This window comes from Natator depressus, chromosome 4, assembly GCF_965152275.1.
Source record: "Natator depressus isolate rNatDep1 chromosome 4, rNatDep2.hap1, whole genome shotgun sequence".
Classification (NCBI taxonomy): domain Eukaryota; kingdom Metazoa; phylum Chordata; order Testudines; family Cheloniidae; genus Natator; species Natator depressus.
The window spans coordinates 138,114,429-138,132,601 of NC_134237.1; the positions used below are offsets into that span (position 1 = coordinate 138,114,429).

Here is an 18,173-nt window from a genome sequence, read left to right on the forward strand (position 1 = left end):
GTATTCGCAAAAAGAAAAGGAGGACTTGTGGCACCTTAGAGACTAACCAATTTATTTGAGCATAAGCTTTCGTGAGCTACAGCTCACTTCATCGGATGCATACTGTGGAAAATACAGAAGATGTTTTTATACACCGCAAACCATGAAAAAATGGGTGTTTATCACTAAAAAAGGTTTTCTCTCCCCCACCCTACTCTCCTGCTGGTAATAGCTTATCTAAAGTGATCACTCTCCTTAGGTCCACCTTGATCATCATACACATTGTAAGGAGAGTGATCACTTTAGATAAGCTATTACCAGCAGGAAAGTAGGGTGGGGGGAGAGAAAACCTTTTGTAGTGATAAACAACCATTTTTTCATGGTTTGCGTGTATAAAAACATCTTCTGTATTTTCCACAGTATGCATCCGATGAAGTGAGCTGTAGCTCACGAAAGCTTATGCTCAAATAAATTGGTTAGTCTCTAAGGTGCCACAAGTACTCCTTTTCTTTTTGTAAATAAGGAAGTGTTATTTACTCCTTCTTATAACACAAGAACAAGTGGTTATCTGATGAAATGAATAAGCAGCAGGTTTAAAACAAACAAAAGGAAGTATTTCTTCACACAACGCACAGTCAACCTGTGGAACTCATTGCCAGGGGATGCTGTGAAGGCCAAAAATATAACAGGGTTCAAAAAAGAACTAGATAAGTTAATGAAGGCTAGGTCCATCAATGGCTATTCGCCAGGATAATCAGGGATACATCCCCATGCTCTGGGTGTCCCTAAACCTCCAACTGCCAGAATCTGGGAGTAGACGACTGGAGATGGATCGCTCAATATTGCCCTGTTCTGTTCATTCATTCTGAAGCATCTGGCCACTGCTGAAAGACAGGATACTGGGCTTGATGAACCGTTGGTCTGACCCACTATGGCTTTTCTTATGTTCTTACGTAGCTGCAGAAAGAGGGATGTCCCGAGTGCCTCCTTCTGCCCATCCAAGAAGCAGATGTCTCCTGAAGAAGGAGCTCCCCTGCATTGCAGTCACTGGTCAGTGTGTGTGTGGTGCTTGCCAGCAGGGGGCAGATCATGCACAGTTTAGAGGGAACTTTGGCACGGGCCAGGTTAAAGTCACCTCAGTCCAGTTCAAGGTCTTGGTCCTTATCTTCAAGGTGCTCAATTGCTTGGGCCCAGGATAGCTAAAAAAGCCTATTGCTCCAAGACGAGGACTATGGTCAGCAACTCTCCACCACAAGGACAAAGCTCGTCTGGGCAGGAAACAACTTTCTTGGGTGCGACCTGAGACTACGGAATGAACTCCCCCAAGAACTAAGAACCATCCCAAACTTCCCCGCTTTCCTGTCCAAGCGCCCTCCGCCATCCTGCCTCCTCTGATGCAAACACAGAGCAGCGTGGACATTTAAAATGCAGAACCCTGCCGCAACAAAACCTTCCACTGCCCACACAATTCACCCTGGGACCAGGATAAGAGGAAGTACAAACCACACAGGACAGATGTTTGGGACCAACGTCTGCACTAACTTATTGCACCAATGGAAGCACGCAGATACTATGGTGAGGAGGGCTATACGAGAAACTATTCAGAATGGACTACGCCACATTTTAACAGAGAGATTGTTTTGTGGGCCCTTCCCGCCTCCCCTTTCTGAACACCCAGCTCCATTCCCATTTACGATCCAATAACATCCCCATCACAACTACAGCCCATTGCCTACCTGGAAGAGGAAGGTTAGGAAAATGTTTAATGTATCATAATGGAATTTATCAGATGGAAATTAAGGGAGGAGGTGTCAGATCCATGGGACCAGACAGATCCTCGTGGACCAGCAATGGTTCATGGATCACAGCTTGGGAACTGAGAACATTTAAGAGACAATGAAACAATGATCATCCATCAATTTAAGCCTGTTCCAAAACTGTAGCCGAGCCCCGAGCTAGGAAATTATTTCTTGGTTATTTCCCCACCCCTCCCCGCAAACACACAAGGATCTAAATATTTGCATTGTCATTTTTAATACAACAGCACCACTAAGAGCATGGAGCAGAAATTACTCATATGCAGCAAAGAACAGAAGACACCATCCATGCTTTCTCCAGAGAGATGCATCCCATGGCTAATCTGTTGCTACTCAGAACCTAGCTTTGCCATCCTGTCTGTGTCCTACCCTGCAAATAGTCCTGTGAGCAAAGGCAGCCAAGACTGGCTCCTTAGTTATGGATTTTTATTTATTTTTGCATTGAGAGGGATCAGAGATTTTAATTAAAAAAATGTTTTGCCATTTTAATTTTGTGACACTGACAAAGGGGTAGTGGCTATAGGCACAAGTACGGATGTGTAGGAAAATCTGTCCATCTATCTCAATATTCTTAGTGCACCCTTCTTCGTGGTATTTCAGCACAAGGACGGAAAAGACAGATCAAAGGGGGCATAACTAAGGCTGATGAGATGAAACTGCGCAAAGGGAAACTTGGACGGGGCATCAGGAACCATTTCCTAAGAGTGAAGATGGTTAGAACATGGCACCAGACCGGACAAAGGTGTTCTAGGGGTCAGGGCAGCACTGACCAGGCTGGATGGAGGAGTTGACCTAACTCCGTAGATGTTCCGGCACTACAGAAATGAGCAGAGTATGAGCAATCAGACCGACAGATCTTCCCCATCTCTAGCTTTTGGGAGTAAGATACAGATGTGAGCGATGCCACTGCGTGCCCACCGGGGAGCTGTGTCAGTCCAACAGGTCAAACTGCTGCAGGCATCACCCTGCAATAAAACTCTGCCCAGGCCTCATTCCTCTTTGTTTTTCTCCAAAGCAACAAACAAAGGCACCAGAAATGCCCTAGACCACCTATTCCCCAGTCTCCTGACCTCCTTTACTTTCATCTTTTAGAAAACGGTGCCACCCATCTCCCACATTTCCATGCTCCAGTTGACCCCAGGTGACAGCTGGCTCACAACCAAACACTGTCCCATGGAACGAGGCTGGTGGCCCATTGATGGGGTTGCTAAGGGAAGAGGAGTCCAGGAGACAAAGGCAGATTTCCTGCTCAGCCAGAGGATGGCCCGTCAGTTTCCACCACTCACCGTTCTGCCAGCAAAGCTGACTTCCACAAATGGATCAACCAGGTTCTTCTTGTTGCTCTCAAAGCCGAAGATCTGCTTGACATTGTCCATGATGGCATCATCCACTGGAACAGAAGAGAACCCTCAACAATCAGCGCTCATAAGGCTGGAGCGCATAAGGAGTCAGCTGACTGTGATGCCAGTGGCCAGCCCAGAATGGCCCCGGGCTGGTAGGCCCTCGGCTTCAGAGCACATGGAGGAGTCTGAACTCTCTGCTTAGAATCTGACTCTGAACTTTTCCATCTCTGTGGCCCAGTCTTTACCGATCAGCCCTTCAGTTAGTACCAGTTATGTGGTAGTGACAGATGTGACCACTGTGGCACTGAGACCACTATGGGATTTTACATCCATTGAAAGGCAATGAGTTCCAGTCCCTGGTGGAATAAGAGGTGGAAGCCTCTTTAACCAGCCTCTTTAACCAGCCCCCAAGCCTTGTCCCGGTAACAATCCTGGCCCTGTACTAATTACTTTTACAGCCCTGAAGCCGTAAAAGTCCATCTGCCCCGCAGGGCGCATGCCTCTGAGTGACACCAAGTAGAATGTCAAAGGACAGCTCCTCAGCTGGTGTAAATCAGCACAACTCCACTGACTCTAGTGGCGCTGCACCAATCTACACCAGCTGGGGGTTTGGCCCATTGTCTACCGTGGCACTCTGATGATTCACATGCACGGGAGAGCTGGTCTAAGGCGTTAAAGAGTCCAGTGTCAGAGTGAGATGCATGGAATGGAAATACAGAACACAGGTGGACTATTTCCCTTCACCCTTGGGCTGTAACATGTTACTGCTGCTGTGCCATTTCCAAGGTGATGAGCATGGATCAGTTGCAATTAGACCCCACAGCAGAAACACATACTCTGGGGCAAGTCTTCAGCTCTGTAAATTTTCAGGCAGAAGTGAGCCCCTCTCAGCGTGACCCCAGTTGGGCGCAGAAGATTCCCCTCAATATCTTCCTTCTCTTCAACCACTTCTTTCTTCTCCAGCTGTGAGACAAACAAACAAGCTGTTACAAAAGGAGAGAAATGGGGCTGAACCTTTCCGCAAAGCAGAGAAACAGAGTCCGCTAAGCAGAAACTAATGCATCCCACCCCCATGGTGAGACGTCCTTTACCATAAACCAGCAACGGGCCCCACCTGGGACCCTCAGACCCAAACCAGTCGTGAAAGTTTGGATTCAGAGCCAAACTCCAGGGATCAGGCCCATCTCTGCTGTAAAGCCACAGACACATAGAGAGTGCAGGATCTGAGCTAGAGGGTGGGACCTTTAAAGGGTTCAGCGTTGGCCTAACGCTACTCTCATGAGGTCCATGAGCATTTTACCTCTGACTTCCCTGTGTTGCGTTTTGAGTTTGGTTCTGCTGGTAGTAAGAGGTCAAATAATCAGGTTCAATCTGTATTTATCAATCATAGATTGTAATCAAAGATTAATACAGCGCAATACAGAAAGGAAGGTCATGTTACCAAACTGATCTGAAGAATGGAAAAGTGACTGCAGCTTGATTCATTCCCAGAAACTGTCCCCCTTTTATATTGTGCTTTGGACAAAGACACTTCCTTTCTCAAAGAAAATTCCTAACTGATCTACATGTAGAATCCCTTTCATGGTATCTCAGCTTATCTAGTCAATATGCCAGAGAAATCTGTGATTAAGTCCTTATTATAGAAAACACCTGTGGCAATAAGTAATTCCTAATAAGCTAAAAGCATCTCTCGCTGGCTCAAATTATCTCATCGATCACCGAAGATATTTGCAATAACAAGTATCCCTCATCAATTACAAATGGTCCCTTCCTGGACATCTGGACACATTCTCCGTGGGTCAAGAGGCTTCGGGTACTAATATTACACACATTCCATCATTTGGTCACACACTAAATTCAGCCGAAGTACATAGTCCCTAGAATCTTAGCTACAAAAATTAGTATGGTAGATACGAAATGCTTTGGTTCATGCACAAAGGATCATGGGGTTGTATATACAAAGAATAATGGGAAGTTTGGTTCACTTGCTAACAAGTAGAAGCAGGCTAATTCTAAGCGTTTTAGGACCCCACCCCCCTTTCATACGCTCTGTAAGCTGATCACCTGCAAGGTCAGGTAGAACTCTTCCTTGCTGGCATGTAACAGCACTGGACAGGACTATTATAGGTGACCTGCAAGGGGTAAAATGGGATTTTGTTCCTTCATGATATATAAAGGTGACCTGAATATTTTTCCCCTGATTTGAGATTCAGGTCATCTCTACCCTGGAAGACTCTAAGACAGTTAAAGAACTAGCTTCGTAGATTCAAGGACAGGAGGGACCACTGTGATCATCTAGTCTGACATCCTGTGCAACACAGGTCATAGGACTTCCCCCAAAATAATTTCTGCTTGAATTACAGAGAAACATCCAATCTTGATTTTAAAAGTGCAAGCGATGGAAAAGCCACCATGACCCTTGGTAAATTGTTGCAATCATTCATTACCATCATTGTTAAACTACTGAATTTATGGCATCAGAAAAGCGAAGGAAGTGAATCTTTGTTAAATGGGAGGGAGTGGCATTTTCATTCACACTGTTTATAACTCTTGGGGTTTGGTTGCTTGCTTTGTTAATCCTATTAGCTCAACCACTAAGGAGAAAAGCTTTCTGTGTGTATTACCACCACCATGACCACCACCCCAGCCCCTACCTTCACAACTAAGGACTGAGAAATTTCCCAAGCTACATTTGAGTCACCCAAGAAGTTTTCCAAAAAAAGCAGGGATGTCTTAACTTGAAATTCCTAATACATCTAAGGTACAAAACAAGCAGAAAGAAACACTTTCAGGCTCTCTTTACAGAATCATAAAATCATAGGACTGGAAGGGACCTCAAGAGGTCTTCCAGTCCAGTCCCCTGCACTCATGGCAGGACTGAGTATTATCTAGACTATCCCTGAGAAGGTGTTTGTCTAACCTGTTCTTAAAAATCTCCAACTATGGAGATTCCACAATCTCCTTAGGCAATTTATTACAGTGCTTAACTACCATGATATTAGGAAGTTTTTCCTAATGCCCAACCTAAACCGCCCTTGCTGCAATTTAAGCTCATTGCCTCTTGTCCTATCCTCAGAGGTTAACGAGAACAATTTTTCTCCCTCCTCTTTATAACAACCTTTTAAGTACTTGAACACCGTTATCATGTCCCCCTTCAGTCTTCTCCTCCACACTAAACAAATCCAATTTTTTCAATCTTCCCACATAGGTCAAGTTTTCTAGACATTTAATCATTTTTGTTGCCCTTCTCTGAACTTTCTCCAATTTGTCCACATCCTTCCTGATGTTTGGTGCCCAGAACTGGACACAGTACTCCAGTTGAGACTTAATCAGCATGGGGTAGAGCAGAAGAATTACTTCTCGTGTCTTGCTTACAACATTCCTTCATCCAGAATGATGTGTTACACTATTGACTCATATTTAGCTTGTGATCCATTATGACCCCCAGTCTCCTTTCCTTCCCAGGCAGTCATTTCTCATTGTGTATGTGTGCAACTGATTGTTCCTTCCTAAGTGGAATACTTTGCAATTGTCCTTATTGAATTTCATCCTATTTACTTCAGACCATTTCTTCAGTTTGTCCAGATCATTTTGAATTTTAAGCCTATCTTCCAAAGCACTTGCAACCTTTCCCAGCTTGGTATCATCTGCAGACTTTTTAAGTGTACTCTCTATGTCATTATCTAAATCATTGATGAAGATATTGAACAGAACTGGACCCAGAACTGATCCCTGCGGGACCCCACTCCATATGCCCTTCCAGCTTAATTGTGAACCACTGATGATTACTCTCTGGGAATGGTTTTCCAACCAGTTATGCACCCTCCTTATAGCAGCTCCATCTAGGTTGTATTTCCCTAGTTTGTTTATAATAAGGTCATGCAGGACAGTATCAAAAGCCATACTAAAGTCAAGATATACCACATTTACCACTTTCCCCCATCCACAAGGCTTGTTACCCTGTCAAAGAAAGCTATTAGGTTGGTCTGACATAATTTGTTCTAGGCAAATCCATGCTGACTGTTACTTATCACCTTATTATCTTCTAAGTGTCTGCAAACTGATTGCTTAATTATTTGCTCCATTATCTTTCCGTGTACAAAGTTAAGCTGACTGGTCTGTAATTCCCCAGGTTGTCTTCATTCCCCTTTTTATAGATTGGCACTATGTTTGCCCTTTTCCAGTCATCTCTCCCTTCTCCATGACTTTTCAAAGATAGTCAGTCATGGCTCAGATATATGTCTTCAGTCAGCTCCTTGAGTATTATACATCCTGAAGAAGCAAGAGCAGGCCCAAAGCCATCATTTTCCTTTGTAGGGCACCGTTAAGGAGAGGGTTCACCTTCCTCTGAAGCGTCATTTATAGGTCACTGCCACAGGCAGGTGATTGCTTTAAGTGGACCAATGATCTGTTGGAGTTCCTATGACACAATCATTGTCAGCACATCCCCTCAGATTGCTTCCCGTCATTGGTCTAGCACAATCTCATTCAAGCCAACCCTTCATGTCTTCTTCAGGCAGCAAGACAAGAGAGCGGGCCCTCAAGTAGCTCTCTTTCTCCAGTGACAGCCAAATGGTACTTACAGGAGCTTCGTCGCCAGGTCCCAACACAAACAGGCTGACTTTCACATAACCTTTGGCCCCAGCAGAAAAGTCTTCAGAGTCAGAAAGAAGCAGCCACTTCCTGAGCAAGGCATGCTCTAAAAGAGAGAAACCGGGTTTCTGGCTTATTACTGTCTGCCTCATAGGATGGAAAGATTTTGTAGCTTCAGAATAAGGGATGTGGGAAAGCATTTCACAGTATTGTCAACCTGAAGCATTTAATAATCATGAGCCAGCTCTAAAAATATCATGAAATTGGCTCTAAGGTCATGAGAGTTTTAAAAATAATAAATGTTGAGTTCTTTTTATTTGCCTGCTGGTTTTTGAGCCTATAGGGTTTGTGTCATCAAGCTTTTCTTCGCAACTGTAAGGGCAAGAAACTTACTTATTTTTCTAGTGAAAGCTGAGATGCTCACATAATCACATGACTCCAGTAGCTGGGGCTTTAAGAAAACCACCAAACAGCACAAGACGTGTGATAAAATTGCAGGAGTTGAGGTCACTGAGTTCACCTAAACTAAAAACAAGACTTGAACCTTCCTCCAACACATCTGAACTTTTGCATCTGGAAAAAGTTGGGTTGGAGGTTTTGTTTGTTTCTCACCCCTTCCGGTTTCAAATGGACAGGGATGGAAAGGGTCAAATAGATGTGAGAAAGGCTGGCTTCTCATTGCATTTCCTACATAGATAAAGCAAGCTGCAGTGTAAGTCATTCTAGCGGCTTTCGCCATATCTAGGCACTCTGTCAGTCTTCCTTTCTCTCTCTGCAGAGACAGCTTCTGGCTGCAGTACAGCCCCCCCCCCCCCACAGCCTCTCTGCTAGGAGACCATCCTCACCAGCAGAGTATCCCTCACTCCCCATGGCCCTCTCACTGCTCCCCTGGGTCCAGCTCTCCAGTGTGGAGACGTCAGTGGGGTAAGCCCCACGGCTCCTCTACCTTCAGCTCTCTCTGACCCTCAGCTTCAGCAGTCAGCAGGCAATGCCCTCTGCTGGCCCTCCCGCCTTCAGGCCTCTCCAGCCCTGAATCTCCAGCTCTGGGAGTTCAACCGGCAAACCCCACTTGACTTGTTCTTCTCCTGCCTTCAGCCTTCCCCCAGGAACCCAGCTTCCTTTAGGGACCTTCCACAGTCTCTTGGTCTCTGGCATCTCTCAACTCCCCCTTTTCCTGATTGTGTCAGGCAGCCCTGATTCACAGTGTCTGCTACATCTAGGGCCCAGGTGCCCTCTTTCAAACCCAACTGGGGTCAGCGGACAAATCACAGGTGCATGGGTCTCTTCCCTCTTAAAGGGACAGCGTCACCCTATGATGTGTATATATAACTGTGTGTGTTTGTGTGCTTACATTTAAATATACATGTGTAAATACATGTGTGCGCACATGTAGACCTCTGCATTTGGCCCATAGAAAGTTGTAGCGAAGAAATGTCCCTAAATTGTACAAATTTGATTTCTAATTTTAAAATCTCTAATGGTTCCAAAAATCTCTAACTGTAATTGTTTAACTCACTTGGTTCTGCATAAACTGTCCCGACATCCAGCTATAAAATAAAATGAAAAACAAAATCAAATGTTTAGCCACAGGCTGCACAGAAAAGAGGCCAAAATGATTAAAAATATGTAGAGAGAGAGATGAAATCACAAATCGTTACCCGAAATTCCCCAATCACAGAGTCTGTCCGGAGAGACCGGGAATCAACAACCTGGAGGGGGGGGAAAGATGCAAAAATGTAAATCCAGCATGTAAGAAAAAACTCACAACCATCCATGTTATATCATCAGCATTCTCAGTGCACTCAGCTTGGTGGTTTGGAAAGCAGGTCAAAACTTGTCAGATTTCATCGCAATTCTTTTCTCATTTCAAGTTTAACAAGAAATCAGGGAAATACATTTTGCAAAAATATCACGATCATTCCCCCCACTTCTTTGACACACTCTAGCAGTTTGTGTTTAACCTTACTAGGGGCCTGACACGAAGCCCCTGGAAGTGAAGGAGAGAGTACTGTTGAGTTCAGGGTGTTTCGGGTCAGTGTGATGTTGGCAGACCAGGTACCAGCTTATGCCGAGGTCCCTAGGCCTCTCTGAAAACTGACAAATGCATGGCTGGGAACCAGTCTGACTCACCTGTGCATTAGTGTTGTTAAACAGGTATTAGATTTCCAGAGACGTGTTTCGTGTTTGGACTTTATGAAATGCTGGTAAATCGCTGCCTGCATTAATTTCACTATTAACACCTGCATCCTGTTTTCTAAGGTAATATTTAAGTATTTGCTCAGCAACTATAAAAGTGTTCGCTGTGACTAAGGCTAAGATTGTGTCACGGTTATTATTAGTAAAAGTCAGGGACAGGTCACGGGCAATAAACAAAGATTCACGGAAGCCACGACCTGTCCCTGACCTTTACTAAAAATACCCTGGGGAGGGAGGGGGGACAAACATAGCACTGCTGGGGCTTGCAGCTGCTCCAGCCTTGCCGCTGCTCCTGCAGCAGGGGCTGACGACTGCTGCTTCAGCCCCAGGGGGGCTGACCCAACCCAACTGCTGCTCTGGTGGGCCGGGGACTGCTGCTTTGGTGGCCCCGGGGCTGGCCGCCACTCAGATCTTCCGGCAGCCCTGGGGCTGACAACTCTTCCAGCCCTGGCCAAGAAGAAATCTCAAAGGTCCCGGAAAGTCACCCGTGACCTCCATGACAGAATCGTAGCCTTAGTTATGACACTGGAAAACACCCCAGTCAGTAAAGAAGCATTACCAAGGGTGACAGATCTCAGACAGGTGTTAGTCTGCATCCACAAAAACAACGAGGAGTCCAGTGGCACCTTAAAGACTAACAGATTTATTTGGGCATAAGCTTTCGTGGGTAAAAAACCCTCTTCTTCAGATGCATGGAGTGAAAATTACAGATACAGGCATAGATATATATTGGCATATGAAGAGAAGGGAGTTGCCTTACAAGTGGAGAACCGGTGTTGAAGGCCAATGCAGCCAGGGTGGATGTGGTCCACTCCCAGTAATTGATGAGGAGGTGTCAATACCAAGAGAGGGAAAATTGCTTTTGTAGTGAGGCAGCCACCCCCAGGCCCTATTCAAGCCCAAATTGATTACCAAGGGTGAAATACTGGTTTACCACAAGCGGCATCATCTCCTGCCCAACAATAGAAGACCCATGGACACCAGACAAGCCATTGCGGAACATCAGTGGACAAAAGACTTTGCTGATTGCTCCCCCCACACCCATGAAGAGGAGACCTGCACAAATGCTCGTCCCATCAGTTTGAACTCTGGGGGAAGGGAATAAAAACAACTGAGCAGAAGGAACTTTGTCACTATGCTGCTTGAACTGTGAGGGGGAAAAGACTTTTGAGCATTAGCAAGAGATCCCCAGTTGGTTAGCCTGGGTTAGCCCTAAAGAACATACAGAGCTTGCTTATTATAGCAGGTTCTAAAAAGCAACAGAAGCTAAGACTGTAACTCATTTGTGTGTGTGTTCACCTACTTTAACCTTGTAAATAACTCTCATTTCTTTTCGTAGTTAATAAATCTTTAGTTAGTTTATTATAGGACTGGCTACAAGCCTTCTCTATGGTGTAGGATCGAAGGTGCAGCTGGGTAAGTAACTGGCCCTTTGTGACTGGGAGTAACCTGAATAATGTTGGGATTTTTGATGCAAGGGACCATCTACCACCAAAGCAAGTTTGCCTGGCTGGCAAGATAGACTGGGCTGCCTAAGGGGACTGTCTGTGACTCCATGGGTTAGGCTGCTATGGTGCTTGAGTGCTTGTTACTTGGTTGGTGAAATTTAATTGTAGAACACATACCCAGTTCGGGGTTTGTGCCCTGGTTTGTGACAGTCCGCCCTGAGGTTGGCACTCACAGTCGTGAGCAACTCCAGACAGCTTGACGGCAGGGTCGGGTACTTTTGATGCCAAAGGCCCCAGGTCTGATCCCTGCCCATGCCCATGGTGTCTGTGTACACATGGGCCACCACAGCAAGTGAGTGCAGAGCTGGGACGAGTGGATTGTTTCCTATGAGACAACCCTGGCTTTAGTGGCTTTGCATCCCTCACATCAGGGGTGGTCAGAATGTGGCTAAACATAGCCCAGCAGAGACTTCATCTCCAATACAGAGATGCTACCCTGAAGGACAACAGACCCCAGCATCCAATGCTCCATTCGGATCAGAGCTGCCAGCCAGCCCCTGCAGCCTACCCAATCATACCAGTGGTAAGGCTGGCTGCAAACTGTTTAGCATTGTACCAGCTAGATACAACTCCCAAGCTAGTAGCAAGTGGCCACATATGGTCCTTACCAGGGTCAAAGTTTGGGGGTCCAGCCCATCATTATTCCAAGGAACCATAGGGCTACTGTGAAGAATGGAAGAGGAGTTTGGCCGTTTTGTCTCAAGAACTTACCGTGATGAATATGGGCTCATCAAACAGCTCGGCCGGAGATTCAAAGACATTGAAGAAAAAGATCTGTTAAAAAATACAGATGAGACAAAGATCTGAAACGTGTCCGAAATATGTACAAGGGGCCAGAAAAAACCAGTAGCCTGGCAAAGGCTGGCCTTGACATAAGTTGATTAAATCACAGTGCAATCCTTAGAGATGCTTTCCACTAGCTGCTGGAATTCAATACTTTTCCACTTCTCATCTGAGGATCTCAGAGCACTGGATCAGGACTTGAGGGACCCAGCTCTGCTACTCACCTGCAGGGCAAATCACTTCTCTGAGCCCCTCTTTCCCCTCCTAGGCTTTGTCTTTCTTTTATATTTAGACCCTAAGCTCTTTGGGGTAGTGTCAGAGCCACCGGGCAGCCAGCTGAGGCAGGAGACGATGCAGGCTGCAGCCGGGCCTGGCTACTGTGGGAACAGGCCCAGGCTGGAGCAGGGACAGGGACAGTCTGTTCAAACTACTGGCAGTGAAAATCCCCGTGGCCAGCTAGTGAGGTTGAGCAGACTGGAGAGACTGTGTCCCATAGGACCCTGGGTGGGGCCTCGCGTGTGGATTGGCTGAACCCTAGTTGAATGGCATGAGCCCGAACACAAGACCTGCAGGTAATTGCCTCTGACGACCCATCCCACCTGGCTCAGGGATGATCCTCAGGCTGACGCAGGCTCAGGTTCAGAGCGGTCACAGACAGGGACCATCCCACTGTGTGGGTGCCCAGTGCTCAGCACAGTGCGGCCCTGATCTCGGCTGGTACCTCTAGATGCTACCGTAATAAGAAGGTGAGACTCATTTCCTGGCTCTCTCCGGGCACTAGCTGTACCTGGAGGCGCGCGTGGGCGTGTGTCTGTGCACCTGTCTGCCACGCAAACTGCAAGTGACTAACGTGCTAGGAGAACGTTCTCAGCGGCCCTGTCACATGATCCCTTTCGGGGGCCCTACAGGATCAAAGCAAGCCTAGAGTGAGGCTAGACTGCTAACGCCACAGGGCCGAGTGTTGGCCCTTGCACTGCGCAGTGCTGGGCTCTCGAACAATCAATCCCCCCCCCGGACAAGCGCCAGAATAACGAACCCCATCTCACCAGCTGCTAAAACAACTGCCTGCGGGGGTTACATCGTAACGAGGGGGTTCTGATGGTCTAAGAGCAACGGAGGCATTTCCCACGGCACCTTCCTAAATCCTAGATCGTGAGCTGCCGGGGGATGGGGGTGGTCTATGTGTTACTTATGTACACTGCGCCTAGCAGGATGTGACCCTGCTCCCAGGCGCTACCCCAGTGGAGACACCGAACAATAGCCGGACTCACCTCATCGAAGAACGGGCCATTCCCTTTGCGGATCCTAGTTCTTTTCGTCTGTCCGGCAACCGTCACTTTCACCACTGATTTGATGTTGACACCGGGAAGCTGCCTGCCCTCTATGACTCGCACCCTGATCTAAAGGCAGGTGGAGGAGAAAAGGGCAACAGCCCGTCAGACGCTGGGGAATGCTCAGCTCTCAGCTACGCCAGCCCAGCCCACTGGACTCAATGGGGTTGCACCCACAGTGGCAGACGGGAGTCTGGCCTACAGGGAGAAGACGCAGCCCTGAGCTGCAGCACTCGGCTCCCGCTCCCAGCTCCCGCAGGATTCCCGGGTGCTTGGATCAGTTTAACGCATTGCGGGGCAATGGAGACCCCAGGATGGTCACGCACGAGAGAAGGTTTCACTCCTGAGGTGGCGCAGTTAGTGGGCTGGTAAAGAAAGAGCAGCTTGGAGAGGTGAACATCACACACACATTGCTGCTGCTCACCTGGAAGTCCTGAGGTTTGTTGGACAGCAGCTTTTTTGGGGCGCTTTTCCTCCTCTTAATCCCATGGACGTGGTGCGAAGGAGGCTTCCGGGGGAGCGTGGGCTGCTCCGACCCAGAGGGCCCTGTGGAAGGCTCCGTCTCATCCCCTGTCGCTATCTGGTCTTCAGTGTCTTCCTCCCCGGCTGTATCTGCAAGGCATGGGGGTGACAGCTCGGTCGGGGAGGGCATGGAGAATTGGGAACCGAGCCAAGAGATCAGAGCTGAATCCACAGAAACAGGCCGGGGCAGTTCGCCAGCGTTAGCTTTGCACAGGAAAAGGGCCCAAGTGGCAAGGGACAAGCCGTCCAGATGTGGCCAGGGCTGTCCCCAGTGTCCAGCCCTCAGGTTGGGTTCACACCACACGACCCCCCTGTCCCGGGCTGGGACCCGGAATCAGTCCCAGCTCAACAGGATGAGCACCGCTTCCCGAGCAGCCATCACCACGTCCTAGGGCAGGGGTTCCCACAACACGTTTTGGTGGCCACCAATTCTTGCTGGTGGCCGCTCTGACAAACCTCTCTCTCTGTCCCTGCCGCCCATAGCCCGGGAAAGGTGGGTTGGGAACTCTCGGCCCCCTGTGGAGTCCCAGGCTCCCGGTGCCCCGGCCGGGCGGGCGAGCAACCGAACACCACAGCCGCCTCCAGCACCGCGCACACCGGCCCAACGTGTCCCCAGAGGCGCTGCCCGGAACCCCCAAGGAGGCTGCCCAGTGCAGGGTGCTGACCCCTGCTGGTGACGCCAGTGCAAACACCAAGGTGGCACGCATCTCACTGCCCTTGGGCAGAGCTATTCAGGGGCAAGAGGAGGGAGGGGCTGCTGATTCTCCCCCCCCATCTCCGCCCATGCTTTGGAGGCTGTCACAGCTGCAAAAACATCCACTGGCAGCCCCATGTGAGGAACGCTGTCCTAGGGGCATAGGGTGGAAATACTCCACAACTTCTGCTACTCCTCACTAAGCCTGGCATCTGGGAGCATGGGCACCCCTAGGCACTGACTTTCATTTTTCCGGGCGTTTCCTCCACCCCCATCTGCCCTGAGGTCCTGCCCCTACTCACCCCTTCCCCCAAGGCCCCACCCTCACTCTGCCTCTTCCCACCCCCACTCTGCCCCCTCTCCCAAGGTCCCACCCTTGCTCTGCCTCTTCCTGCCCCCACTCCGCGCCCTCCCCCCTGTGCCTCCCGCCCGCTGCCAAACAGCTGATCAGTGGGGGGCCGGTGGGTGCTGAGCACCTATTATTTTTCCCCGTGGGAGCACCCACGGGGTCGGCACCTAGGCCAGCAGGGATGTTTCTTTTACTTACTAGACCGGAGGAGAGGCGAGGGGGAAGCAGTCCCTGGGATCCCTCTTAAAACAAAAGCCAGTTTCTTGAAGCAGCTACAGCTTTAGCTCCCAAGCTCAAGGTGCACGAAGTGCACACTCAAATCTCTGCAAGAGCTGACACCCAGCACAGCAGCATCTGTTGGTTATGATGCACGTGACCCACACTAGAGAACCGCACCGATTTTTGTCCTCCCCTTGGGGCTAATCTCTTAAAGGGCTTGGCAGCCTGCTGTAGAGATGGGTGAAACCTTTTAGCCACAGCTGCTTTTGGGGTGGGGGGGATGCAGATTTGGTGACAGCAAAACATTTTGCTCATTCGCGTCAATTTTGCTGAATTGTTCGATCTGGGCGGGAGACGGGGAGGAATCTGGAAAAACCAAAGTTGATTTTTTTTGGTGTGGTTTGAAGTGACTTTTAGTTTCACAATTTCCTTGATTTTTAACAAATCCAAAAACATTTTTTAATGGTCAAAATCGAAACAAAAGCAGTTCAATTTTGTCAATACAAAATGGTTCATTTGACCCCAAATGAAATTTTCTCCACCATTTGATTCGCTCAGAATTTAAACAGGTTTCCACTTTGGTCCCAACCAAAAGGAATTTTTTTTCAGCTTTTCAAAATTGCCAACGAATTAAATCATCCCTTATTCACCCAGCTCTAGTCTGCTGCTGCTTCAGGCTAACGGAGGAAGTCCCACGCTAGAGGCTGACGCGTTTCATAGAATCATAGAATAGAATCATAGAATATCAGGGTTGGAAGGGACCTCAGGAGGTCATCTAGTCCAACCCCCTGCTCAAAGCAGGACCGATCCCCAACTAAATCATCCCAGCCAGGGCTTTGTCAAGCCTGACCTTAAAAACTTCTAGGGAAGGAGATTCCACCACCTCCCTAGGTAACGCATTCCAGTGTTTCACCACCCTCATAGTGAAAAAGTTGTTCCTAATATCCAACCTAAATCTCCCCCACTGCAACTTGAGACCATTACTCCTTGTTCTGTCATCTGCTACCACTGAGAACAGTCTAGAGCCATCCTCTTTGGAACCCCCTTTCAGGTAGTTGAAAGCAGCTATCAAATCCCCCATCATTCTTCTCTTCCGCAGACTAAACAATCCCAGTTCCCTCAGCCTCTCCTCATATGTCATGTGTTCCAGTCCCCTAATCATTTTTGTTGCCCTCCGCTGGACGCTTTCCAATTTTTCCACATCCTTCTTGTAGTGTGGGGCCCAAAACTGGACACAGTACTCCAGATGAGGCCTCACCAATGTCGAATAGAGGGGAACGATCATGTTTAGCGCAGGCAGTCCCAGGATCAAACCCCCTCTGCAGGGTTGGTTATAAACATGGCATCAGGGGTGCCGGAACGGGGAGGTCCATAGCCCCATCACTTTTACTGGTTGGAGGGGGCAGAGAGGCGTGAGTGGGGGCGGAGCCTCAGGGGAAGAGGCGGCATGGGGGAGGGACCTCAGGGAGAAGAGATGCCAGTGGCCCCCCTGCACTTTTAGGGAGCTTCCATCACCCCTGTGTGGCACCAGCTAAGTCCCATTAGCTGGGGGCAGTGGCATGCTCATCAACCTCTTGAAAGTGACAGAAACACACACACCCCTGCTGTGGGTCTCCCCCCCTCTCTCACAAACACACAAAACAGGCAAAGCTGCAGAGGCTAGAAACCACATTTTGGATGAAGCTGCTGCCATGCAAAATTCAACAACCCAGCCAGCCTGTGACGGGGAATGATTCTGGATGGGTGATTCAATCTCATTTTGGTTTTTCATCATCACCACCACGATGAAGGGTGGGGAAGTCACTGTCCCTGGGCTGAGAACTTTCCCTGATGACTTTGCAGGAATAGGGCAAGAAGTGTGTCCTCAATTACCAAGCGCCCTGGGGAACACACTGACAAGAAGTGGCCAGAGGGGTGCCAGCAGGGCTGGATCAACGCCCATGAATCAATGCAGATTTGCATGCGAATAGAAAGAAGCTCGCTCGCTTGAGCTAGGTGCGTTGGGACCTGGCGCATGGAGCTGTAGCACCATTCGGGGCGGCCCAGCCAGCCCGCTGCCACGACGGAGATGCGGCTGGCCTAAATTCCAGTGAGCGGCGCTGCACACTGGCCCACGGAGTCACAGCACCACTCAGGTTTGGCCCGGCCCCCTCCTTCACAAGGAGCTGCAGGGTGCGTCACTGGTCCCAGCAGCCCCGCAGCATGGCCAGTGCGGCTGCAGTGAGTGTAGTGTGGCTCTTTGTTGTGATTCCTCTTGGAATGCAGGAGCCCAGAAGCACATTGGTGCATCCATCCAGCTGTGCTGTGATAAGCTGGCTAGTGCAGGCCTGGCCTCAGATTGTCACAGCTAAACGCAGGGTGAAACAGACTGTTTAGCATAAGTAGTTAGCACATTTCAAGGGACCACTGGAGGTGAAGTGGCCCTTTAACATCCCTCCCACCATAGGGAGGAAAGGAGGGGGGCAGCAGCGGGAGGAAGGGATTGTTAGTGGGTTACAGGTTCAACAAGGACAAGTGCAGAGTCCTGCACTTAGGACGGAAGAATCCCATGCACCGCTACAGACTAGGGACCGAATGGCTAGGCAGCAGTTCTGCAGAAAAGGACCTAGGGGTTACAGTGGACGAGAAGCTGGATATGAGTCAACAGTGTGCCCTTGTTGCCAAGAAGGCCAATGGCATTTTGGGATGTATACGTAGGGGCATTGCCAGCAGATCGAGGGACATGATCGTTCCCCTCTATTCGACATTGGTGAGGCCTCATCTGGAGTACTGTGTCCAGTTTGGGGCCCCACACTACAAGAAGGATGTGGAAAAATTGGAAAATGTCCAGAGGAGGGCA

The 18,173-nt window shown here is 48.8% G+C and overlaps 1 protein-coding gene across 1 annotated transcript in view; it reads right to left on the bottom strand.

The window, feature by feature from the left end:
• The window catches only part of DYSF (dysferlin), a 303,950-nt gene that overhangs the window by 201,954 nt on the left and 83,823 nt on the right, over positions 1 to 18,173 (bottom strand). The window contains exons 6-13 of the mRNA XM_074951962.1: positions 13,975 to 14,162; positions 13,491 to 13,619; positions 12,148 to 12,210; positions 9,391 to 9,441; positions 9,249 to 9,279; positions 7,723 to 7,838; positions 3,976 to 4,102; positions 3,083 to 3,186 (exon numbers count right to left, since the gene is read on the bottom strand). Of these exons, the coding sequence (XP_074808063.1) occupies positions 3,083 to 3,186; positions 3,976 to 4,102; positions 7,723 to 7,838; positions 9,249 to 9,279; positions 9,391 to 9,441; positions 12,148 to 12,210; positions 13,491 to 13,619; positions 13,975 to 14,162 (809 nt within the window). The remainder of the gene's footprint in view (positions 1 to 3,082; positions 3,187 to 3,975; positions 4,103 to 7,722; positions 7,839 to 9,248; positions 9,280 to 9,390; positions 9,442 to 12,147; positions 12,211 to 13,490; positions 13,620 to 13,974; positions 14,163 to 18,173) is intronic.